Source organism: Emydura macquarii, unplaced genomic scaffold (assembly GCF_026122565.2).
Source record: "Emydura macquarii macquarii isolate MOO-44397 ecotype Brisbane River unplaced genomic scaffold, CSIRO-AGI_Emac_v2 contig_587, whole genome shotgun sequence".
NCBI lineage: Eukaryota > Metazoa > Chordata > Testudines > Chelidae > Emydura > Emydura macquarii.
The window spans coordinates 283,635-309,134 of NW_027130724.1; the positions used below are offsets into that span (position 1 = coordinate 283,635).

At 56.9% G+C, this 25,500-nt stretch overlaps 1 protein-coding gene across 1 annotated transcript in view; it reads left to right on the forward strand.

The window, feature by feature from the left end:
• B4GALNT4 (beta-1,4-N-acetyl-galactosaminyltransferase 4) overlaps positions 1–19,489 on the forward strand; it is a 120,925-nt gene extending 101,436 nt beyond the window's left edge. Inside the window, exons 10-20 of the mRNA XM_067540373.1 lie at positions 2,562–2,705; positions 3,101–3,210; positions 4,461–4,561; positions 5,148–5,230; positions 9,832–11,152; positions 11,596–11,903; positions 12,520–12,673; positions 14,172–14,244; positions 14,377–14,530; positions 17,950–18,076; positions 18,930–19,489. Of these exons, the coding sequence (XP_067396474.1) occupies positions 2,562–2,705; positions 3,101–3,210; positions 4,461–4,561; positions 5,148–5,230; positions 9,832–11,152; positions 11,596–11,903; positions 12,520–12,673; positions 14,172–14,244; positions 14,377–14,530; positions 17,950–18,076; positions 18,930–19,044 (2,690 nt within the window). The 3' untranslated portion in view covers positions 19,045–19,489. The remainder of the gene's footprint in view (positions 1–2,561; positions 2,706–3,100; positions 3,211–4,460; positions 4,562–5,147; positions 5,231–9,831; positions 11,153–11,595; positions 11,904–12,519; positions 12,674–14,171; positions 14,245–14,376; positions 14,531–17,949; positions 18,077–18,929) is intronic.
• The last annotated feature ends 6,011 nt before the right edge of the window (positions 19,490–25,500 follow it).

The window sequence follows — 25,500 nt, forward strand, 5'->3', positions numbered from 1 at the left end:
CTCTCTGGAACTGATCATTTTTGTTGCTCTCCACTAAACTCTCTTCAATTTGTCCACATCCTTTCTATAGTAGGGGGCCCAAAACTGGACACTCCAAATGTGGCCTCACCAATGCTGAATAGAGGGGAATAATCACTTCCCTCAATCTGCTGCCAATGCTCCTTTTAATGCAACCCAATATGCTGTTAGCCTTCTTGGCAATAAGGGCACACTGTTGACTCATATGCAGCTTCTTGTCCACTGTAACCCCCAGGTCCTTTTCTGCAGAACTGCTGCCTAGCCAGTCGGTCTCCAGGCTGTAGCTGTGCATGGGATTCTTCTGTCCTAAGTGCAGGACTCTGCACTTGTCCTTGTTGAACCTCATCAGATTTCTTTTGGCCCAATCCTCCAATTTGTCTAGGTCATTCTGTATCCTATCCCTACCCTCCAGCATAGCTACCACTCCCCCCATTTTAGTGTCATCTGCAAACTTGATGAAGGTGCAATCCACCCCATCCTCCAGATCATTAATGAAGATGTGGAACAAAACCAGCCCCAGGATCTATCCCTGAGGCACTCTGCTTGTTACTGGATGCCAACTAGACATTGAGCCGTCGATCCACTACCTGTTAAGCTCGAAGATCTAGCTTTCTGTCCACCTTATAGTCCATTCATCCCAACTCTTAGATGAACACGTTCAACATACGATGTTTCAGAGCAGCACAAGGCCAGGACACCTGGGCAATGCCCTCCTACTGTCCTGGGCAGGCCTCCTGAGGTTTGCCTTCCCTTCCGTCCCATTACTACTCCAGGTTCAATGGAGGACTTGTCATGACAAAGCACAAGTCATTTTCATTGCACCCAATTGGCCCAAACAATTCTGCTTTCCAGACTTCCATCAGCATTCAGTCCTCCCCAGACCTGCAAACTCAGGAGAATGGCAGGAACATGAACAGCGTTCATGTTCGGAGGCCATTCAAACTGTTCTTAATCACAGCAGGGAAGAGTCTACCAGAAAATGCTATCTAGCCAAAAGGAGGCGTTTCGGTACCTGGGTGCAACAGAACCAGCTATCATCAGGGCAGGCAGGTATTCCTACTATTTTCAACCACCTCCGTTCAAGACATGGAGTCTTTCTGTTATCTCGCTGCAGGTCCACCCAGCAGCAGTCTGTGCATTCCATCCTCAAGTAGATGTCTATTCTGTTTTTACTCACCCCATAACAACCAGATCCCTAAAGGGTCTGACTGGGACCTTCCCACCAGTAGGGAAGCCAATGTCGCAGTAGGACCTCCATCTCATACTTTCAACACTTTACAGGGCCACCGTTGGAACCATTGGCCACATACTCAATGTCCCACCTGTCTCTGAAGGTCGCTTTCCGCCATTATATCGGCCAGCTGAGTGGGTGAGCTGGGGGCTTTCCTGGCCGAATATTTATAAAGAGAAGATATTTCTTCACCTCCACCTGAAATTCATCCTGACGATAATTTCCGAGTTCCATGTAAACCAATTGATTCACTTCCCAGTATTCTTCCCGAAGCCTCAGCCCTCCAGCAAGGAGAGGAGACCACCCCTGCTCCATGTCAGACGAGCACAGGCATAGAATGACGCCGTTTGGAAAACCATCTAGACTATTCATCACTCTAACAGAGCAAGCATGGGGACAAATGATATCGGCTCAGAGACTCTCTAAGCGGATTTCTGGTTGTATCAGGTGGCACATCTCCCTCCCCCGGACAGGGTGAAGGCCCATTCCACTAGAGCACAGTAGCGTCTCCTCAGGAAGTGCCATGCTGGACGTTTGTAAGGTGGCAACCTGGAGTCTCCGCCACACTTTCATGAAGCATCACCCTTTAGGCCTAGCTTCTTCTGCCACCGCAGCCTTTGGAATTGCACTGCTACAGACACCCATGCTGCCTGCAGTCATGAGTGCCAGGTGGCAGGGCCTGGGCGACAGTGCCGGTGAAGGCCTCTGGACCAAGGGTCTCCTGAGCCTGGCATTTGCCATTGTCCCTCCAGCTCGCTGCCCCTCTGACACAGGCCAGGCTCTGCGGTGAGAGGCCATCGGCCTGTCCATTTGACTCAAGGAGCTGCAGCTATTTGAGTTGCTACATTGGGCACTGTTCGTATTTGAGCAATTAGAGAATTGGTTTGGGGGTGCATGCGACCCGACAGGTACAAATGGGGGAGCAGCTGTGACTGAGCAAGCACCACCTGCAGCCGAGGTCTTCACTAATCGCTCCCCAGTCTGGGCAGAGACCTGGTGTGATGCTCACTGTCAGGGAGTGACTTTGGGCTCCTCTGCGGAGGGGGGTCGGGATGGGGCAGGGTTTGGGGCTGGGGCACTCAGGATGGGGCGGGGTTTGAGGGACAGTGCTAAAGCTGCCGGTTGGAGGGGATCAGGATGGAGTGGGGGTTGGAGCAGCTCTGCTGGCTCCAGCACCCAGGAGTGGAGTTGGTCAGATGCTAACCTTTGCGTGGTGCTCCTGCCCCAGGAGCACGGTCCCTGGGCCTGGCTCGCCAGGAGCTGAGTCGAGTCCCGAGGTCACTGGGAGCTTTCTCCTCCTTTTCCCCTTCAGATGAGTCCTCTCTGAAGATGAACCACGTGGCTCACATCCCGCAGTCCTTCGCCAGCCACGCCTGGAGCTACCTGTGGGAGGCGCAGAGAGACGAACACGGGGCCGACATGCTCAAACCTGACCCCAGGGACACCTTCTTCCTCAGTAAGTGGGGCAGGGGCCTCCCAAGAGAGTCGCTGCTGGTGGGGAAGCATGAGGAGAGCAGGGCGGTGGGGCAGAGGCAGGGATTTAACCCTTCCAACTGGAGGAGGGGCTGTTAGTCATTGGAAAGGAGGTGAGGAGATGAGACCGGACAGGATCAGCTATCCCAGGGACCTCCTGCATTCTTCCCACTCACCGGGCTGGGCTGGGCTGGGCGGTGCCGTCACCCAGGTTGGATTGGGCTGCAGGGGACAATCGGCTGGTCTGTAGGGGACGGTGTGGGCGGGGCAGGCATCCAGGTTGGGTTGGGCTCGGGGGAGTTTATCTGTGTTGGGGGTGGCTGCGGGCCCCCCAGGTCCCAGGCGACACAAGCGAAGCCCTGACTTCCTCTCGCCCAGCTCCCCAGATCGATGCCTCCCGCGTGGAGAACGTGCTGGTGCCCTGCGCCTACAGCCCCACCTACGTGGTGAAGGACTTCCCTATCGCCCGCTACCAGGGCCTGCAGTTCGTAAGTGTCCAGCTGTGAGCGCTGCACTGGGGGGGCCAGGCTCAGCCAGGTCTCCGCTCCCTTTCCTGCCCCTCGTCCTGTGGGAGCCACAGCAAGTCGTGGATACAACACCCATGGGTCCGAGCACCCAAGACTGGCTCCCAAGGCCTGGCTGAATCAGTGGAAAGCCTCCCATTGGCTTCTGGGGCTTTGGAGCGGGTCCCCTGGCACAGCTCCCCTGGTCTCTGCCACTCCGCCCTGAGAGAGGCTGGCAGAGCCACCGCACGGGGGCTTGTGGGTGTTGGGGGCGTGTGGAGCAACTCTGCAGAGCTGTGGCACGGAGGGCCCCCGCGGTCGGGCTCTGTCCCCTGCCGGCTCTGCCGCCGCGACTTGCTGCCGGTGCTCTGCTGCAGCGTGGGAGGCGCCCCTCAGAGTCCGACCCTCCCCTCGGTGGTTGGTGCAGGGCTTCCTGTGGGGGCAGAGTGCTCCGCGGGTAGCATCCCTCCCTCGGCTCGCCTACCTACCGGCTGCGACTCGGCCTCTGGGGCCCCCTTGCAGCCTGTCCGCCTTCTCCTCAGCCTCGCAGCAGCTGAGGGGCTCGCCCTACTGCCAGAGCTGCTGGTAGAAAGGAGTCATTGCTCTCCCTGTGTCGAACCTGGGCACTGAGAGGAGACAGGCTGGCAGAGGGGCAGGGATCTCCGACACACAGGGCAGGGCACCATCCAATAGGGTCCCTTTATAAAGACCACTTTACAGCCCTCCGGCCCGGCCCATAAAGTCTCCCGTCTCTCACTTGTCCCAGAGGTGCCAGGCCCCTGCCAGTCCTCCCAGTGCAGGCACCAGCTGGCTCCAAGCATCTGCCGCTCCTCATGGGCGGGGCCTGCCCAGGCTCTGTTCCTGCAGCGTTTGGCACAGGCGGCTGCAGCTCCAGGGAGCCACAGTGCCACCACTGAACTGGGCCATCTCTTTCCAAGCCCCTTCCCTGCCCCAAGCTGGCTCTAGGGCACATCAAAGGAGCCGATGCCATGTAAGTGGCTTGGGCCATGGGCTGATGAGTGTCAGGCTTCTCTGCCAGCAGACGCCACCGTCCAAGGAACTTGCATCAACAACCTCGTGACCTCAGAGCCCTCCCCAGGGGCATCCACGCCTGTACCTTTCCCTCTCTCCTCCTGCCCCCGCTTCCCTGGGGGACGCTGGTCGTGGGCATGCCTCACTATGCCCCCGGGGTGCACGCGCTTTCGGTGACTCCTCTGCTCTGGTTGGCTCCCCAGGTCTACCTCTCGTTCGTGTACCCCAACGACTTCACCCGCCTCACCCACATGGAGACGGAGAACAAGTGCTTCTACAGAGAGTCCCCCCTGTACCTGGAGAAGTGAGTGGAAGATGGAGAGAGGGGGGCAGCAGGGAGGTTCAGCGGGGACCCCGGGCTGTGACGGCTGCTATGGGAGCCAGAGGCCACCCACCAAGCCCATACCTCAGGCTCTGCATCCCGTTCCTAGCCAGCAGCCTTCCCTCCCTGTGTGCTGGCTCAGGCCATCCCAGGCCGGCCTTAACTTCGGGAGATGCCAGACCAGGGGCAGATGCCCACTTTGCATCAGCTCTGACCCTCCCTCCCCAGCGTCCCCGCAGGCTGCCTTTCCTGGAGCAGGGAAGCGTGTTTCCTCTACCTATGTATTCGCAGCGAGAGAGTCAGAGGAGAAATGTGGGGGCCACTCAGTGTTTGAGCAACCCATCACTCTAGGCCCTCAGCGATGGATGGGCAGATAAGGCCAAGCCCAGCTTCAACCTGAGCCCTAGCGTGAAATAAGTCTGGGGATCTCAGCTCTGTTCCTGGCGGGTGAGACGATAGGGACCTAAGAGTCGCCTTTGTTTGGATTGGTTTGCTTTGGCTGGCCATGCGTGCACACATTCTTCATCTCAGAGACGGTGTCCTTTGCTTCTCTTTCCCGTCCCCCCAGGTTCGGCTTCTACAAGTACATGAAGATGGATGAGGAAGAGGAGGATCCTCGCCAGAGAGCCTTTCTCTTCCTGAATTCAGACAGTAAGCAGCCCTTGCACACCCAACAGACTCCACTCGCGCCAGATGGGCCGGTGCCCTGCCTCTCTCACAGCAGCTTGGCGTGGTGGTGGTGTTACGCTGTGCTAGTCTGGCTTGTCACCTGTGAGCAGGCAGGGCGCTTCACACCCTGGCCTATGCCAGCACTGGAGCCCTGCTTGCTGAGTTGGGCACCAGATGGGTGGTGGGGAGGGATCGTAACACAGAAAGGAAGGCAGGGCCGGGGCCGTGTGGGAATGGAGACTTCCTGCCTCCCTCCCAGCAATTCTGGACACTGATGACTGAATCTGTGGTCACGTTTACTGATTGCCACACCACTGAATCCCCTTGGATTCATGGCTTCCCCCTGCCAACCTCCAAGTACAGCAGCTCTCACACCCAGTATGCGAGTGCCAGGATTCCCCCTCGGTGCACTTGGGCCTGTGCCCCCAATGCACCCGTGCAGGATTCCCCCACCTTGCCCCTTGGTTCACATGGACCTGCACCTCTGAGCCTGATCACGTTGGCACATCTGCATCTGTGCAGCTGACTTTCCCAGCGCATCCCTTGAGCCAGCAGTGAACTCCTACATGGAACCAGCTCACTGGAAACCATTCCTGTAGCTGGAAAAGGGAGTGTTCGGCGGGTACCTCTGGCTGCCTTTCGCTTGGTCTCAGCCCCCTGGCTGAGATGGTAGTAGTGGGGGAAGTTGCACTGGCAGCGACCCAGTGAGCTCCACCCACGAACGCGCACGTCCCCTCCTGCGCTGTGCTGTGTGTTCCCAAGAGCGCTCCCTCGCTTCACCCACACATGCAGCCTCAGCAGCCAGAAGGGAAAAATTGGCATCCGGCCAAAGCTGATTTCTGCTGAGGCCAACATTTTAATTGCCTTAAAACAGAGTCAATAATTTCTTTCGCCTCCAACTCCCGTTGTAAGTGCAGGGGTGTTAATTAGGGTAGCTCAGACCTTCCCCGTCCCTTTCACCTGCAGCCTTGGCTTCTCCAAATGAGTTCATAGAAGAATCCTGTGGCTGGGAGCAGCGTGAACCCTCCTTCCCGCCTGGCCAGCTTTCAGTGTCATCATTTCTTGCTGGAGCGCTGTGCCATTGTTAGAATTTATATATGCAGGAGTGCCAGAGCCCTCCCAATCACCTGCCTTGTGAGCGGAAATCGACCAGGGGCTGTCCCCAGGAGGAACCGCTCCTGTTCAGAAGTACGACCGTACGGTCTGGAGGAATGGGCACAGGGCTGGGAGGGGGGATGTCATGAGTTCTCCTCTCACTCTGACCCCCCCCCCTTCGCTGTCTGGCCTTGGGCCAGTCATTGCACCTTTCTGGCACAGTTTGCCCACCTGTAAAATGGAGATGATCATCTGTATCCCCAGGGTGGGTTGTAAGGGCTAATTTGTTCATGTCTGTAGAGCATTTCAGGATATGCCAAGTGCTATAAAGTGTAAACTCTTTGCATGTGTTCACATGGCAAAACCAAAAACAGAGCAGTGAGTCTCAGAGCCAGAGTCTACAGAGTTCAGTGCTACGGCGCTAAAAATAGTAGTGTAGACATTTAGGCTTGGGCTAGAGCCCCCAGGGAGAGGGATGGGTTTTAGAGCCCGAGCTGGAGTGTCTACACAGCTGTTTTAGTACTCTAGCGTGAGCCCCGTAGGCCCAAGTCTGTAGATTCAGGCTCTGAGACTCCCTGCTGTTGTTGTTGGTTTTTTGCCATGTAGACAGTCCCTGCCTCAAAGGGGATATCTCTTTATTGTAGGGCTGAACAGTGCCCAGCACCCTGATCTCAACCAGAATGCCTGGGTGCTACCATCATGCAAATCATAAATGAGCACAATAAGCATGTTGGTTAGTAGTAGTATTAAGGGTTTGTTATTGGATTATCAAAGATGGGGATGGCAAGGCAGATCCAGTTGTGATGTAAGCACATGGTGTAGAGCAGAGATTATGTGGCTCTTTTACAGTTAAAGCGAGGCTCGTGCAGCCCCTCCATGACTCCCCCTCAATTCTCCACCTACTAGACTGAGGTGGGAACTCAGGGCTTCTGCCCTGTGGCAAGGTGGTGGGCCTCAAGGATTCTGCCTTGCAGGGAGGGGGGTCTTGGGGCTTCAGACCCGTGTGGCTTCAGCCCTGAGCCCCAGCAGGTGCACAGGAGCGGGGCTGAAGTCCTGGCAGGCATGTCCTGCAGGGCTGAAGTCCTGACACCCTCCCCTTTCCTTAGGGCAGAAATCCCAAGGCCTGGCAGGCGCACCCTGGCTCTTGAACTTCTAAAGATTGTCATATGTGACTTGGAGGGTCAGTAAATTTGGCCACCCCTGGTGTAGAGTATAGAGTGGGTCTTACACCAGGGCTGAATTTGGTTCATTGTTTGTCTTAAGCATGTAACTGCTGGTATAAATCAACACCTAGCATCCTGTGAATTGTATCATTTTATCTTGGCTTTGTTCTGCTTTGAATGTGTTGCACCTCCCTTGCTGTTTTATGCTTTGTTTGTCTCTCGAACTTGGCAAAAATGTAACCCTGAGGGAATTGTAAACCTCGCTGGCCCCATTTATAGCACACGGCTAATAGACACATCAACTTTAATGCCAGACGGGACCATCATGATCATCTAGTCTGACCCCCTGCAGATCACAGGACCTCATGCACCCACTTCTGCTAGGTTATGGGCCTATTGCAGAAGTCCTCAAATCCTGATTTAAAGATTTCAAATTACGGAGAATCCAACATTTACACTAGTTCAAACCAGCAAGTGAGTGGTGACCCATGCCCCAGGGTGCAGAGGAAGGTAGAACTCTGCCCCCAGTGTCTCTGCCAGTCTGACCTGAGGGAAAATTCCTTCCCACCCCCAAATATGCTGATCAGTTAGACCCTGAGTATGTGGGTGAGACCCACCCACCAGCCAGACACCTGGGAAAGAATTCTCTGTAGTAACTCAGAGACCTCCCCATCTAACCTTTCATGTGTGGGTGAGGCACGAGGGTTAGTTCCTTAGTGTCTGGAAAGTGCTCAGATATCCTCTGATGAAAAGGAAACATAGCAGTTATTTAGTCCAGTAGTGAAATCAAGTCTGTCTCCCTTGGTGATGGGATTGAGACAAGGGAATGGAGCCAACACTGGATCAGAGTTGCTGCCAGTCAATCCAAGAACCAGAGATTGATATGGATGACAAATGGACACAGTATTCTTTGTTGTTAAGATTTATTATTTGTCTAATGGGAGGCCCCACCTAAGATCAGAGTGTGCTAGGTGCTGTCCGTACACCGCATGAGAGAGTCCCTGCCCCAATGAGCTTACTAAGCAGACCAGACCGGTAATCAGGGACCGAGTCCCAGATGCCAGCCACTCTGAACGTCCCTAGGTCACGTTCTCCCACCTTGGCAGCATTTCTCTTGCCAATAAAAAATGATGGAATAATATTAATAAACACGTTGCTTTTATATCACAATGTTCAGCGGAAGATCTTGAAGTGCTTCCCATTCTTTAATGTCTTCATTTCTGTGAGGCAGGGCAGTGCTATTGTCCCCATTGTACAGATGGGGAACTGAGGCCCAGCAAGGCTAAATGACCTGCCCAAGGTTACACAGGAAGCATGTGGCAGAGCAGTTCCAGAGGGGTAGCTGTGTTAGTCTGTATTCAGCGAAAACAATCAGAGTCCTGTAGCACCTTAAAGACTAACAAATTTCTGCAGGCATAAGCTATCGTGGGCTGCAACTCACTTCATCAGACGCATGAAGTGGAAACCACAGATAGGCGATATATATATACATCCAAAGGTGAGAAACATAACAATGGGTAGGGCAAGTGCTAACAAAGTCAATTCAGTTAGAGTAGATGAGGCCTGTTCACAACCGTTGATTAGAAGAATGTGTGAACAGTGACAATTACTTCTTGTAATGAGATGATCATTCCTAGTCCCAGTTCAGACCCAGTCTGATTCTGTTTGCATATGAGTTCCAGCTCTGCAGTTTCTCATTGAAGTCTGTTTTTGAAGTTTTTTTTGTTGAAGTATGCTTATGCCCGCAGAAATTTGTTAATCTTTAAGGTGCTGCAGGACTCTCGTTGTTTTAGTGGCAGAGCAGGGACTTGCATGCAGGTCTCCCAAGCCCTAGTGTAGTGCCCCAGCCACTGGACTCTCCTTCTTCCCCATCCCAAGAAGGGGCTGGATCCTGAGCTTCTTTGTCAGCCAACTGAAGCCTAGGGACTGCAGGGTGTGGTGGAAAGTTAGGAGGTGGCTGGCATTGCAGCCGCACCTGTGTGTGTAGCTGGGCAGTCACACCCCCCGATCATGTTCTTGCGTAGCCCACTCCACAGCGACCTTGATATTGGACATTGGCTGCCAGTATTGATGCCTCCCTGCACAAGCTACACCTGATTGGACCCAGTAATACTTTGTCCGCTCCAGATGTTGGGGGGTCACTGGGTGGGGCTTGAGGGTCCCTTCTGGCCTTAAATGCTCTGTCAATGACCTGCGCTTTTTGGGGGTTTATTACACTGTAGTGGCCGATGCTTGGAGAAGCCGAGTCCCAGGTGCCTTCTGAATCCAGCCGCCTCAGGATCCCATGTGTTTCGCTGGCCTACCAGGCATGTGTTTGCTTTCCAGATTTCCTGGAAGAGGAGGAGGAAGGAGCAGACAGTCCTGAGCCCACGGACCCACCTCGCGAGGCTAAGGAGAAGAGCCCCAGGGTGCTGAGCTCACCCCTGGGCAATGGGACGCAAGGGAAAGGGATCCCTCTGGCTGCACAGGATTACGGGGGCGGCGGGGACTACTATACTTTCCCCCACAAGCAGAGGACCGTTCATGAGGAGGGTGCCACGCTAGGGCAGCCACGAACTCGGGCTTTACACAACGGTGCCAGCTCAGTGGCCACAGCCAGGGATTCCCAGGGCAATGAGACCACTCCACCTTTCAGAGAGCAGGTCTCAGTCCGGGGGCGTGCCCTCAGCTGGGCACGCAAAGAACCGGAACAGGCGAAGGAGGAGGAGGAAGATGAGCTGGGGCTGCTGGCGCCGTCGAGGCGGGGCAGCGTCCTGAGCCGCCAGCCCCACCTCTCTGTGCCCATCTTTGGGGGCAAGGCCAAGCCAAAGGGCCCAAGCAGGCCCGCGGTGCCCACGGACGAGAGGAAGGCTAAAAAACAAGCCAGGAAGCCCCAGGAGAAGGTGTATGTGACCCGACTGCAACCTGGCAAGCGCAAGGCCCCAGTGCAGGAGGCCACCTTCCCCGGCGTCTTCCTCTACCCTAAGCCGCTGAGGAGAGTACGCCTGAACTCGAGGGCCCCCCAGCGGCGCTCCACCCCCTTCACCAAGCTCCGCACTGTCCCCAGCCACAGAGCGCCCTGGCTCCCTGGCAATGGCTCCAGGGAGACGCATCCCTCCAAGAGAAAGAGCCCCAGGGCCAGCAGCAGGAAGTGGGAGCAGCTGTACACGCCCGAGGAGCCAGGGGCTGTGGGTGAGCGGCGGGCGCGGCCCAGCGTGCAGCCGCCGGCGGCCGAGGGGCTATTCAGCAAGGAGGCCCTGGAGGTCACAACGGCCACCCCAGCCAGGACCACAGCGGCCGCCCTGGATTACAACTCAGAGGCGGCCCTGTCAGCCCGGGTGCGGGTAACGTCCTTCCTGAGGGTGTCGGAGGCGACGGCCTCGCAGCAGCAGGACAGGCAGGGCCCCGGCAAAGCCCAGGAGGGCGAGGAGGAGGAGGAGGAGCTGTCGGACTACAGCTACGAGAACTCAGAGCTGCAGCAGAGCTGGCTGGAGGACTCCATCAACTGGCAGAGGACGTTCAGTGTCAGCTCGGTGGATTTCGAGCTCCTGCGCTCTGACTGGAACGACCTGCGCTGCAACGTCTCGGGCAACCTGCAGCTGAGCGAGAGCGAGGTGGTGGACGTGGTGGCCCAGTACATGGAGAAGCTCAACGAGAAGAATGGGGGGTAGGGAGAGAAATCGGGGGGAGGGGAGGTGGAGCTAGGCTCAGGGCTGCCACCAGCGCCAGAGGGGCCAGGCAGGGCTAAGCTCTGCTCAGTCCTGCCCCCCACCTGGGCAGGCAAGAGAAGAGGGTGATCTCCATGGTCCTCCGGCCCTGGCTACACATACTCCACTCCCCAGCAGTCCTCGGCCCTGCACCTCCTGTGGTAATGGGGGAACTCACCCATTAGTTTCCCCTCCCTGCTCTCCCACCCCACAGGGCCTCCCCGCTGGGTTGTGGGGGTGCTCTCCTGGCCTGGATGACCCCGGGCCTCTGGAAGGGTGGAAGCGGGGCTGCCCATTTCCCTTCAGCTAGCCGGCTCTGGGAGGCAGGGTCCCTGGTGGGGGCAGGGGCCTGCGTCTCGCCCGGGGAAGGTGACGGCGTCAGCGTTGCCCTCCCTCCCCCCAGGATCTACACCCTGCTGCGCATCGTCAACGTGGAGAAGCGGCGAGACACGGCCCGGGGCAACCGCTACCTGCTGGAGCTGGAGCTGCTGGAGCGGGGCCAGCGGACTGTGCGGCTCTCGGAGTACGTCTACGTCCTGCTGCACCAGGGCAGGCCGGACGACAGCACCGAGGCCAACCCCGAGGGGCCCGCGCCTGTGGCCACTGAGCCCCAAGCCAGCCCCTGGAGCCTGCTCTACGGGAAGCCCATTCTGTGCCGGCCCCTGCGGCTCAGCTGGAGGCAGGACGTCATGGTGCACTTCGTGGTGCCGGGTGAGAGCGCACTGCGGTCCCCTGGGGCAGCTCGCCGCATGCCCTTGCTGCCTGACCGCAGCTGAGACCGTGGTGAAGGAAGGGGCATTGCCTGCACCTTCCTCCCAGGGAGCAACAGTCCCCACCAAGCTCCCACCTGTCCCAGCAGCTCTGGGATCTCCTAGAGTCTTAAGTGGGCCCTGGCCCCAGTGGGCAGCGGTTGGCTGTGTGGGGCACAGGGGCTGTGGTGGGTAGCTCTCCTTGTGTGCTCAGGCCACGGCTGCTCCTCCAGGGCTGCCCAGAAGCAGAGACTCAGGCCTCATCTATGTTAGGAATTAAATGAGGTCAGTATAGCTACACCACTATGGGGTGCGAGAAACCCAGCCCCCAGTGTGGACAGCACTTGGTGGGGAATGGGCGGAGGGGCAGGTCTGGCTCTCAGCACCATGGGTGGAAAGTGGATACCTGGGGAAGGTGCAGGTCTGGCCCTGGGCACTGGCGGTGGGGAGTGGAGCTGTGGGGATGGCCAGGGGGTCTGGCTCTGGGCCCAGGGGGCATGGAGTCTGGCTGTGGGCCAAGGGGTGGGGAGTGGATCCATGGGTCGCTCTGACCCTTGGGGTGTCTGCTTGTGTGGCAGTGAAGAACCAGGCGCGCTGGGTTCAACAGTTCATCTCGGATATGGCCGGCCTGTACCAGGCCACCAAGGACCCCAACTTCAACATCATCCTGGTGGACTTTGACAGTGAAGACATGGACGTGGAGAAGGCGCTGCAGGAAGCCCGACTGCCCCGGTAAGGGAGCAGGGAACCCTGGAGCCCTTCCTTGCCGATGTCTCTCCCCCACCAGTGCCAAACCCAGCACCTGCTCCCTGCCGGACCCTCAACCCCACAGGGCTGGGAGCCTGGGCCCAAAGTGCAGCCTCCAGTTCTGGGGCCTCATCTGTGGCAGGCATGTACAGCAAGCCCCTCAGCCCCCGCGGGTGGGGAAGGGAGTCCCAGGAAGCGCTGAGGTGACGTCTCTCGTTCCTCCCAGGGGCAGGAGGAAGCCCCTGGCTTGGCTGCAGGGTCTCTCTCAGGTCGCCTCGTCCCGAGACACAGGCCCTAGCAATGACCTACCAATTCTACCCAGCAAACAGGGTGTTGACTCTGGCGTCTAGCGTCCCCAGCCGTGGCTACGAAGTGGTTTTCTCACTTCCCCCTTCTCCCTCCCCCCTACACACACGCTCTTTGTGCTGTTGTTATTATTTGTGTCATCGTGAAGATCAGGGTCTCCCTTTCCCAGGTGTGATCCAAACAGGCAGGTAGATGCTGTTCCTGCCCCCAACGAGCCTGCAGGTAGGCTGCTTGCTGCCGTACACATCTAGAGTGTCACTTCTGACTCCAGCTCTGCTGCCCTCCCTGCTCCTGTGCCCTTGGCCCCAGATATCTTGCATCTGCAGGACACATGGCCGTCAGCAGGCCTAGCACAGCGACCCAAGCAACCCTGAGGTTTTTTTCTGTAGACAGCATCCCATGGGTAGAACGTGCCCCCTCTGAATGCCATTGGGATGAGCCATGACCGTGATTTCCCAAAGGACATGGGAAGGGACGTCCCTGAACCTCTCCGGGTGCTGAGGGTCTGGTTGATCCGGGTGGGTGGGTCTGCTCTGCAGACGGATACTGTGCCAGTGCACAGCCGATGCTGCAGGTGATCTCAGAGCCCGGGAGGGTGCCTTTGAGCTTGGTAGAGGCAGAGAGTGGTGTAGCTGCTAATAGTGTGTGCCCTGCCCGTCTCTGGGCAGCCCACGTGCTCTGTGCTTTCCCCTTTTGGAAAGCCCCCACTACATGAAGCAGAGCTGTGGCTCCAGCAGTGGTTGTGGGTGTGATCCCATCTGACTGGGAGCATCACACAAAGTACCCAGATGGGAGATAGCACGGGGTAGAGGTTAACCTGGGACCTTTAAAAGTATGAGCCTTTGCTGCCTGAGCGAAAGAGCCATGTTCCTAGTTCAAAAGGCTGTAATGGACTCTCAGCCGTGGGCTAGCCACCAGAGGGGGACAGAGTCACACTGTTGGCCTGACTTACACTGGGAAACGCTTCCCGGAGCTCAGCTGAACTCCCTCAGCTCAGCGGCCCCTGGTACCTCTAGCAAGCCTTCCTCTCCTGCGCCAGCGTGCCTGCCTGGAGGCTCCCTGTAGTCGTTCAGCCTCAGCCATCCCCACTGAACTCTGTCCACACAAATCAGCCCCCTGCTCAGCTCTCTTCTCCTCCCCTCTCCCTGCTGCCGCTGACTGTCTGCGTTCTTCTTAGGTACCAATACTTGAAGCGCATGGGGAACTTTGAACGCTCGGCGGGGCTGCAGGCCGGGGTGGACTCCATCGAGGTGAGAGGTGGCGGGAGGGCTTTGTCTTTCCAGAGCCACTGACCTGACCATGTCCCATCCTGCCCCCCCCAAGGTGCTTGTCATGGGCTCTGCTGCCTGATAACAGTTTCTCTCCACGCTTGGTCCCCTCAGGACGGGCGCAGCATCGTGTTCCTGTGTGACCTGCACATCCACTTCCCCCTCAACATCCTGGACAGCATCCGCAAGCACTGTGTGGAAGGGAAGCTGGCCTACGCACCCATTGTCATGAGGCTGGGCTGTGGGAGCTCTCCGCGGGACCCCAACGGTAACACGCCCCCAGCACACGGGGAGGTGCTCTGGGCTCTCAAATGCAGGGAGCCAGTACCCGAGGAAGCGAATAGCAAATGGGATGAGGAAGCTAATGATGCAGGCAGCATGGCAGGGCTCCTGGCACAGCCACTCCGCACTGTGCTGCTGAAACGTATTCAGTCAGCAGCCTGCTCCTACCTGAATTGTGTTCCACTTCCAGGCTGGTTGCTTTAAGGCACCAGGAAACCCAGCATCTTACCTCTGCTCCTCCTTAAACCTGCGCATCGTTCCCCTCTGCAGTTACTGCTGCTCCCCAAAGCTGGGGGTGTGAGGAGGAATAATAGTGCTGGGTGCTTCTTATGGGAGAGTGGCAGGCTGCTCCAGGAGCCTTAACTAAGTCCCACGCAGCCCCTTCAGGAAGGGTGTGAGCGTCCCCTCCTCCCAAGCGTGGAGAGTGATCTGCTCGAGGCATTTCAGCGAGACAGGAATCGAACCCAGGAGTCCTGACTCCCACTGTGAAACCTAAACCATCCTGCTCCTCTGACTGACTCCGAGTGCCAGACTGTGATGTAGCCCGGGGAATCGGGCAGGGGGAGGTGGCTGGTTTGTTCAGATACACCTATCCTGGTGGAAAGTGCGTGCGGGGTGCTGAGACGATCCGTGTGTATTATAACCGGTGCGCTGCTAACAGCTGCAGTAGTGACGGTTTCCAAGCAGTTTCTGTTCTGTTGTGAGCTCTTTGAAGCAAGTGCCATCTTTTATTTTATGCTTGTGTGGTGCCTAGCCTAACGGGACCCAGATCCTGGTCAGGCCTTTAGGGACTGTAAATAATTGATGATAACCCCTCGTTTTATAATGCTTTTCTATCAAGATACTCATGTGTCCCCCCCCCTTTGCACACAATCTGAGTGCCTCTCCATCTTTGGCATATTCATCCTCACAACACCCGTCTGAGATAGGACAGTGCTAGGATCCCTATTGTACAGATGGGAAACTGAGGCACAGAGCGGCGAAGGGATGTGCCCAAGATCACATAAGAAGTCTGTGCAGAACTGGGTCTCTCACGTTCCAGGCTAGTGCCTTTTAATCACTGAACCATCCTTTCTCTCCCACAGCCTTTCACCAGTAGGATTTGCTGTTGCTTTTTCCCTTGTCCACTGTGTAGCTGAATCCAGCACGTTGTGTTGTGAGAGGCACACTCTGACGGGCACCCTCCTGCTCCTGTCATCTTTGCTGTGACACTGTCTGCTCTGAGACCTTCCATTTGGAGATACCTTCGTGTCACGTATTTACAGTGCCTCACCTCACTGCCTTGTGCATCCTCATGCAGCCGTACTGTGTACAGAGTCACTCTTCCAAGGAGTAGGGGTGGGAAAAGGGCTACCCACACAGAGAGCTCCCTTTATCAGACCCGCCTTGGCTTGGCTTGCCCTAGCCTGGCCTGGCTTTCTCGTCTCTTCTCTTCCTGCACTGCCTTCCTGGGATCTTTTATCCAGTCTCCTTGTTAATGGGCTAATTCATTAGTTCATTAGCTACCCTGTGCAAACTGATCTGGTAATCAGCAACTCCTCTTCTCATTCAGGCCCACCCCAGGAGCCTAACTGGTTCTGCAGTGACCAGAGTGCTGGTTCTGTTGCTGATGAACCATGTAATAATCCTCTCTTGTCTAGTGCTGGCTCCCCATAGATCTCACCCTGCTCTCCAGAGAAAGGGATCACTTTACAGATGAGGAAACTGAGGCACAGAGGGGTGTGGTGATTTGCCTTGGGGACCATAGCCATGCCAATTGCTGGCTATTATGGCGTTGTTCTAACATTGTGCTAGCACGTTCCGGTGCTGGTATTATTTATATAGGCCCTGCTTCAGCAAGACCCCTACGCAGGAGCTTTAAGCGCCCAAGCGGTCTCCTTGACATCGGAGGCGCTATTCCCGTGCTTACAGTTAGGCATGTGTGTCAGCCTCTTGCTGATGGGGGGCCGCAGAGCTGGGCTTTTATATGGAGATTGAAGCATCTCTCAGAACAGAAAAATGAAGCCAGGTCCCAAAGCGCTTGGAATCCAGAGCCGCTGTTTGACTTCCAACTGCTTAACCACTTCAGACTTTCTGCAGGGCCCTTTAAAGTGTCTCCCATCGGGAGCCCCATGTTACTAGCCCCTTCCGAAATTCACAAGTGAAATGCACAAGCAGGCTAGGCCGGGGCCTGTTCCCTGATGTGCAGAGAGGCCTCTCCCATCTGAGGTGTTCTTGGGGAGGATCTGATGGAGGCAGAGGGGGCCGGTCATGTGTTGTTTGAGGGGGGGGCTGTTCTGAGCGAAGGGAGAGCCTTGGCAGGAGACACGGAGTGAGCAGAGGAGGCCACCGGGGCAGTCCAGAGAAGGACTGGGCCAAGCTCAGGGAGCGGAGGGAGAGGGGGGTGGAAGCAGCGCTGTGAAGCTGCAGATGAGAAGCTGCCTTGCCCTGACTGCAGGAGGCGCGGGGGTGAAGGCGGGGTGGGGGACTGAACAGCCAGCTGGCAGCCTGCGTGTGCAGTGCGCCTGGCACTGGACCCCAATGCGGCCAGCAGCGGCTGAGCCGTTCAGCAGCGCTTTCCAAGCACAAGCAGAGCCCAGCCGCATTCCTTAGCCCATTCGCTTCCTCGCCCATTTTACCACTACGTTCCCAGGGAGGTGTGTGGGGGGGCCCATCTTCAATGAAGATCCCAGCTCTTGAGCTTCTAGCTGTCTCCTCCCCCGCACGGCTGCTCAGTGTCTAGCTGGAAGTGATTTCCTCCAGAGCCCCCACTGGGGAGTTAGCCAGAGCAGCGCTGTCCCTCCTCTGCCCCTGCAGGCTGGCTGTGGCCATGGAGGCTGGAGTTGGTTCTGCGGGGTTGGTGCCTTGCTGTGGGTTTTGGCTGAGTGTTAGATGATGGCTCCTTTAAGCTGCATTCCTCTGGGTCTCCTTGAGCTGCATTCTCATGCGCGTGCCCGGGCTGACCACACTGGGTTTAGTGCATGGACAGCTGAGCCTTTCTCCTCCCGTGGGGTTTGCATACATGTAGCAGGGCCAGGCTGGATCCGACCCGGGGCCCATCTGGGCCTGGATCCTGCCTCCAACAGGCCCAGCAGCAGCTGCCGCAGAGGAAGGGGCAGCAGCTCTGGAGTGAGCAGTTACATGAGGGCCAGGATCCGTGAGCTCGAGTGCTTGCAGGGGGCTGCAGCCCCATGGGCTCCCTCTCCAGCACCACGCCCGAGGCCGCTCCCTGCTCGCGTGCTGCTCTCGGTTTCCGGCAGCGGGCGGCGTGGCTTCAAAGGATGGCAGAGCCCAAAGGGATCGCTCGGGGCCACTGCCTGGCTGGGCTTTGGACCAGCCCCGCTCCTCGCCCCGCCCTCCTCTCTTGCATGGAGCCCCCTTCCCGCCTGAGGCCTCGCGAGTCACCTCTCTTCCCTCCTTCCTCAGGCTTCTGGGAGGTGAACGGGTTCGGGCTCTTTGGGATCTACAAGTCCGACTTCGACCGGGTCGGGGGCATGAACACGGAGGAGTTCCGAGACCGCTGGGGCGGGGAGGACTGGGAGCTACTGGACAGGTAAGGCTGACGGGGCCTCCCACCTAGCACCTCTTCCCTGCCAGGGGGAGCTGCACGCTCCAGCGCCACAGGGAGGCTGGGCGTGGAGAGTGGCCTAATGCCGTCCAGATGCACATGGCTGATTCTGGGATATGGGAGAGAAGAGGCTGGGGAGAGGAGGGATTAACCCCTCTGAGGCCATGTGACCCTGAGGCGCTTTTTGATGATACCTCACAACGGGGGGCAGCAGGGGCGTGAGCTCAGCTTGCCCTGTTTTATGACCCAGTTTTCTCACGCCTGGGGATGGAGCTGGGCATGGGCAGCAGTAGGTGCCGGGAGCAGCAGATGCACCAGCAGGAGAAATGGGGCTTGTGTGGAAACAGGTCTACTTAAAACGTCTCCACCAAGTTTTTCCTTTTAAAGGGGAAAAATGAATTTGTGCCTCCCCCTTTTTTCCCCTCCTTTCTGACATGTAAAATTACCCCTGAGTGGTGGTGGGGAGGGCACAGGGGCTGGAGACTTCGCTGGGTGGGGGGTGTTGACCGTCTCAAAGAGAGCTTTCCTCTGACTTGTTCTGAGGTGCCTGAGTTAAATCGGGGGTTAGCAAACACAACCTCAAGTCAGTGCGCTTGTCACACTGAATAAAAGCCTCTTCCTCTCTCAGGGAATCAGGTGTTGTGTGCCTGATGAGAGCTTCCTGCCAGGTCCCCGGTCTTCCACATCTCCCAGGAAAAACAGTGAAGGCAGCACCTGAGTTTCCGCTGTTTGAACAAACACACAGAAATAACAAACTCTCTTTGGGTAAAGAGGGAAAAAAACCCAACTGACTTTACTGTGGCATCACCCTTTCCCTTCTCTCCCTCTCCTCCCGCAGGGTCCTGCAGAGTGGGCTGGAGGTGGAACGCCTGCGCCTCAGGAACTTTTACCATTACTACCACTCCAAACGCGGCATGTGGAACTCCCGCAGCAAGAAGACGCCCAAAGACTAGACCCCGGGCCCTGCTGCCAGCCATGCCCAGGATGCCTCCGCATGCCCGGGAGGAAGGAGGCAGTTCAGCAAAGCCGGCTTCCTCGGCTCTGCCACCTCAAGCCCGGGCAGTCGCGGGAGTCATCTCTGGGCTGCTGGCGGTGCCTCTAGATGCTGCGCGGGAGCCCTGGAGCGAGAGGCTCTCTGAGCTGGGTATTTCTCCAGAGCTCTCTAAACAAACCGCACTTACTTTGGGGGGTTTGTGATTTTTTTCTTAAGGCTTCTAATTTCTTAGTGAGAAACCAGTTTATTAACTCATTAGCACTGCGGGGGTCAGGGATCCGGTCAGAGGGAGGGAGGCAGCCCTCCCCCTCATGGTGCCACCATCCCCTCCGGGAGCAGGGTGGTAACACAAGGCCTGGTGCAAACCCCACTGCTCAGTTGCAGTGCTGGGGCTGGAGAAGAGGTGGCAGACTGCCCTGGAGAGGAGGGGAGAAGGGGCGCATCAGCCTGGCCAGCTGGGTTTTCCTCCTGGGCCTGGCTCCTAACAACAGCCCTGCTAAGTGACGCTGGGGAGGTGCCCAGGTTCACAAGGTGGTGAAGCCGGCCTGCCGCTCTTGCTGTGCCCGTCCCACTGCCACACCCCCTCCTGGGCCGCATGAGTCACAGTGAGCTGTGCACCCCTCTTTGGCATGGCAGAGCTCCCCTGTTCTGTAAGGGGGCCGGGAGGTGAGTGCGCAGGGCACGTGTTAGCCATGCAAGTTTCCCTAGGGAGACGGGATCCTAACTGGGTCTGGAGGAAATGCCTCTGCAGTGGTGCGTTGAATGAACACACTGCTTTGGGGGATCTGTGGGCAGGCACAGGCGAGGGGCTGATCTGTGAGCAGGGCCTGTTAGCTCCCTGTCTCCGTGTCCTGTAGCACTCTGAAAGGGGGAGTGAGCAATGGGGTTAGTATGATGCCTTGTGGCTCGCTGCCCCTTAGCCTTCAGAGGGTGCTGTGCCCTATGGGCCACAAGCTGTCTGGTCAGGAAACCCCTACGCCTCAGATCTGCAGTCAGCACACCGCCGGGATGCTGAAAACCCGGGCAGCTCCTGCAGCTGTTGGTGAGGTGTAGAGTGACCAGCTAGCAAGTGTGAAAAATCAGGACGGGGTGGGAGCGGGAGGGGTAATAAGTGCCTATATAAGACAAAGCCCTGAATATCAGGATTGTCCCTATAAAACTGGGCACCCTAGGGTGGGACCACGACAGGGCCGGGCCGAGCGGCTGATCTGGGCTCACTGTGTCTGGTTGCCCAGCAGATGGGAGATGCCCCACGCCTGGCTGGAGCACAAATCTGCTCAACGGGCATCACCTCATGAATCTGGCTGGAAGGGGGAGGAGCACTTGAGCCCCAGCACAGACCCACCTCTGTGCCCTCCTGTCCATGTCGTAAGGGCTCTTGTCCCACAGCTCACCCCTTCCTGGGCACAGTGGGACACTGCAGTGCCTGGGGATGGACCAGACGGCAGCTCAGGCATAGGGCTCGGCTTCCTGGGCCTGGTAGATACAAAGCCCTGGAGAGAGTCTCTGCCACGCCATCCCACTGCCCCCAGCTTCCCTCCCACCCCACGCCCTAGCCGGCCCAGTGCCGCACAAAACCTGCAGCTGATGCTACCACCGTGGGGAAAGGGATGAGGGCAGCACCACAAGCACTGCTGTGGGCAAAAGAGGTGGGGGGCAAGGAGGGCACAGGAATGAAATGCCGCCCCGAGAGGCCGACTGTCTTGTTATTTGGTGAGGCTTAATGTCTCTCAATCCCAATTCCCAGCCTGGGGCGCGATGCCCGTCCCTCCCCTGTGTGGGGCTGGAAACAGCCTCCAGCTGACCCGCACAGGCTCATGGCCACAATGGGGGGATCAGCCGGGTGAAGCCTGCAGGAGGCTGCACCGTGGTGGTGCAGCCCCCAGTAGGCCTGGTTGGAGCCTGCTCCAGGACTGTGACGTCCCCCCAGGGGAGGGTCCGAGGCAGGAATCGGCGCAGGGAGGGCAAGCAATGTTTCCAAGCTAATTTCTGTGAAATTATGAGGTAGGAAGCTGTTTTCAGGAGGTTATGTCTGTTTTGTTTTTTATTATTAAAAAATAAAAGGAATGTCTTGGTTGGGATTTCCCCTCGGTCTCTGCTTCCTTCTTTTGCCAACGTACCAGAGGGCAGCATGTGCTCAGAGCAGCATAAAGCCCTTAATTGCTGCTGCACATCTAGAATACCAACTTCCAGCCTCCCCAGCTTGTCTCAGCCAGGCATAGCGCAAATACCAGCATGGCTAACCTGTGTCATGAGCAGTTAGCAGGGCTTGAAGCCAGGACCTTAAAACACCAGCACACAGCCTCCTGCTACTTGATCTAACAGGAGACACCCTTGCGCCAGCAGCAGTAGCAGGCAGTTATCTTCAGGCACGTCACAGGACAGTACACAATTGACAGCCACGTTATCGCAAACCAGAATCCAGGAACAGCCTTCTGCAGCTATGGCCCCCAGGCCCAGAACTCTGGGTGCATTCCCAGGCGCTGGGCGGCCTTTTGGTACAGCTCCCGACGTATCAGTGCTGCAGACGGTCAGCGCTCCGATGCCAAGGGGCTGGGTGCATCACAAACGTTCTGCTGGATTGGATTGGGTGGCTAGAGTGGATTGCTGCTATTTGTAGGGCTAGACAGAATGGATTGTACGCCTGTGGGAATTCGGTGCCAAACTATTAAAAATTGTGTGCATGACATTTTAAACTTCTGCAAATGATATTTATCAATAAATAAATGTGGAGGCTCCAACGTGGCAGTGGGGAGCACAGAATGCTGCCTGCACCGAGGTAGGAGATCACCCTCCAGGGCCCCCATCCCCTGGGACATAGACTTCTAGGACAGGCCTGGCCCAAGCACTATAATATCAGGGTTGGATTCTGCCTGACCCCTGAGTCCATATTGTGGGAAGTTTCTAGGTGTGGGGGCGGGAGGGGCACCATTTAGGAAGAATGCCCCCCCCCGCCTTGAGTATTGTACTGGAGCTCTGCTCAGCACATGCCCTAGCCCCTGGGCATACACATGGAATAATGTGTATGGAATAATGTGTGCAACTGCAGAGGAGAGGGGCTGCTCCCAGCTGGTGCCCCTGGGGCTGGGAGCTGGTATTTTGGTTACAAACAGGCAGGGTGATTAAGATAAGAAAGGGCTGGTGATTACATTCAGTTAAGGATCTGCCACCAGGTGGGAGAGGCTCCTGCCCCAAGGGGCGCCAGTGCTCCGAGTTGGGGGGGGAAGGAGCTCAGGGCTGTGGGACCATTGGGGCTCTGGGCTTTATCCTCATGACTCCTCTCTTGGCTTCAGGCTCAGGGTGCTAGGCTTCAGCCAAATGGCCTCGCAGCCCCCTGGTTAAGAACCGCTGCCTTAAGTGACCTACCAAAAGTCACGTCAGAACATGTTCGTATTAGACTGAAGAGGTCTAATATTTATTTAATTTTCTTTCTTTATATAGGAATTAGATACTGGGCTCCTGTCAGTTAATTTCCAAGTTATCTACAAAAGAAACTAGAGTTTTCAGCCCCTGCAATCATGGTTAAAGTTCACCCCCCACACACACCAAAATCTGAAATGGCGCTCCTGGCGGGGGGGGAGGGGAATGAGGCTCGGCGGGAGGGCTGAGTTATGGGGAGGTCTGGATGCATTGGGAGTGGGGCAGACAGGAGGTGGGTGTGAGTAGGCATGCCCCAGCCAGTGCATCTCCAGTCTCCCGTGGTGATTTACCTCTCTACCAGGTGTTCTGGGCACTGGAAAGGATGTGCCTGCGATGCCGGGAAAGGGCACATGACCACTCTTGCAGCTTCCCTTTGCTTCCCCATAAAAGAATCATTTTTCTGCAGGAAAGCAATGAATTCTGTGGGGGACACGAATTCTGTGCGCATGCTCTGGTACAGAAGTCTCCCAGGAGTATTTGTATTAGAGTAGCATGAGAAGGCCCAGCAGGATCTGGGACACCCTTGAGCCGGACCCAGCGTGCACACAGTACAAAGGCAGCGCTGGCCCTGGTGCGTTTGCAATCCTAGTTACTACCCAGACCCAACAAGTGAATGAAACAAACCAGCAGTGACTGTGAGGAGAGAGATGCCAAGGTAACCAACACGGGCATGCCTCCCTGTGGACTAGCCTGGAACGTCGCTCTCTGCTGGCACCATTCTGCAGCCAGCATCGCCTGAGGGAGCCTCAAGGAGGGGTTTGGAGGAGGAGCAGAAAGGTGGAGGCTTTGCAGCTTCTTTGGAGGGGGGAGTGTGCATGATACTTGTGGTTGGGTAGAAGGAAACAGAGGAGGAGGATGGGCTTCTGGTTCTGGGGCTGGGCTGGGATTCAGGAGATCTGGCTTCAGTTCCTAGTCCTGCCCAAGACTGTGCAGATAAGTCCCTCAGGCCTTGTCTACATAGAGAAGCTTCACTGGTAGAAACTAAGGGGTTAAACAGGTGAAAATCCCTGTGTGGACACCCTTAATCCAGTTTGAGTGGTTTTATTTCAGTTAGCTTAAGTCAAATGGAAAGAGGGCTAAACAATTGAAGGAGAGCTTGTTGCAGTCAGTGTGTCCACACTGGGCTTTAACTGAATCTAAGCAAGTGTGTGTGCAGACAGGACCTGCATCTCTCTGTGCTTTCGTTCCCCTTTGGAAATGGGGAGGACCACGACTCCCCTCCTTTGTCTGTCTACACTGGCTGCTCTCTGGGGCAGAAAGTGCCTTACTCTGCATTTGTACAGCACCTAGCACAGTTCGACCTGTAGCCATTACTCTAAAAATGCACCCAATGAAGGCTGGCATTGCTGGAGGCAAGGCAGAGGTGAAAAGCGTGCTGAGATAACAGATCTGACAGGCTGGGAAGGGTTTGGTATCTAGGTTCTCAGGCCTCAAGAAGGCAGAAGAGCAGAGAGCCATGGACGAGGGATTTGTTAGCACACTCACCTCTGGTGTGAAGTACTCAGCTCAGTCCCCAGTAGTTAAGCTAAGGAAGGGATCCATTCCTGGTGCTCAGAGTCAGGAAATGCAGCAGCTGCCCTGGGGGTGGAAGTTGTGCAACACAAGCTTACTCCAAGTGAATTCAAATCAGCTGCCCTCTGACCATAGAGGGTAAATCAGCTGCAGGGGGGCTAAGAAAGGGGCTTTCAGCTGGGGTGACACTGCTCCTTAGGCTTCTGATCCCGTTTAGCACCTGGAATTTCACTTCAGTGGGTGTCCCTGCTGCAGTGCTTGCATATTAGTTATAATCCCCCTCCCCCCATCAAGCAGTGACAGTAACACTGAGGAGTTTTCAGCTTCAAAGGGCTTGAGGAAGCTTTAGTGACTCCTGGGAGGTAGGGTAGTTACTATGATCAGCTCCAGATTTCTGATAGGTGCAGGGACAAGACTAAGGTCACCCCACAAAGCAGTGGCTGAGCCCAGAGCAGAATCCTGGAGTTCCTAGCTCCTGCCCCCGCAGCTCACGTCTGTCTAGCTAGAGAGGGGAGCCCTGCGGTCGATGGTGACCCTGGGCGTTTGGGGGACTGAACCAAACTTCAACCAAGCGACGGCATTTCCTTCCAATCACCTTTGACCTCCACCAGTGGGGGGTGACATTTAACATCCTGTTTTGAATTGGCCCCCCTGGCTCTTTAAACAAGAATCCCGCAGTGGAAGGGGCAATGGGTTCATGCTGCTGAGTCAGCAAGCGTGGGCGGGCGGGCAGGCGGGCGGGGGAACCTCCCATTGCACAGCCTCTCCTGCTGCGCACTCCACCTCACCCTCGGGGGAGGGGCCAGGAGAATGAGGGCTCTGACTAAACCTGTCCCGGGCCCCTGACGCCTGCTGGATTGACGTCTGCAATGCCCTGCCACCCTGGGCGGGTCCCAGAGAGGGGCTGGGCTCTGCAGCTGGCAGAGCAGCAGGGGTGGGGCTGCACAGCATGGCGGGCTCTCTAGCACCCCTGGTGGGCAGGCAGTGCATCTGCGTCTCCCTGCTCTTGCCCCTGGGTACCTCAGGAATGAAGCCAATGGGGTTACCCTGGTTTGGGTGGGGTGGGGTGGGGGGATCAGGCCCAGTGTGGGCACATAGCTCAGAGCCCACCTCCCCACTGGGGGGAGGTGAGTGTGTGCTGGTCCAAGGCTGCCTTTACTCTCAGTGGGGCTGAGCCCTGCTTCGGCTCCTCCCACCCCACCCTGCAGAGAGGTGGCTGTGTCATCCACACCCACACATTGCCCTGGGCCTTCTCCGAGCGCAGGGGGCTCATGGGCACGAGGCCGAGCTGTGCTCCAGTGGATGGGCTGAGGAGAGGTCTCAAGGACCCCCAAGGAGCCGAGTCAGTCTCATGGGCTCCTTCTAGCTTTTGATTTCCGTAGGGTCCGACGTGCCACAGGAATGTGCCTGTCTGCCAGAGCAGATCCTGGCTTTCCAGGGCGGAGACGATACATGGCCCAGAATGACTGCGCACATAGCATCT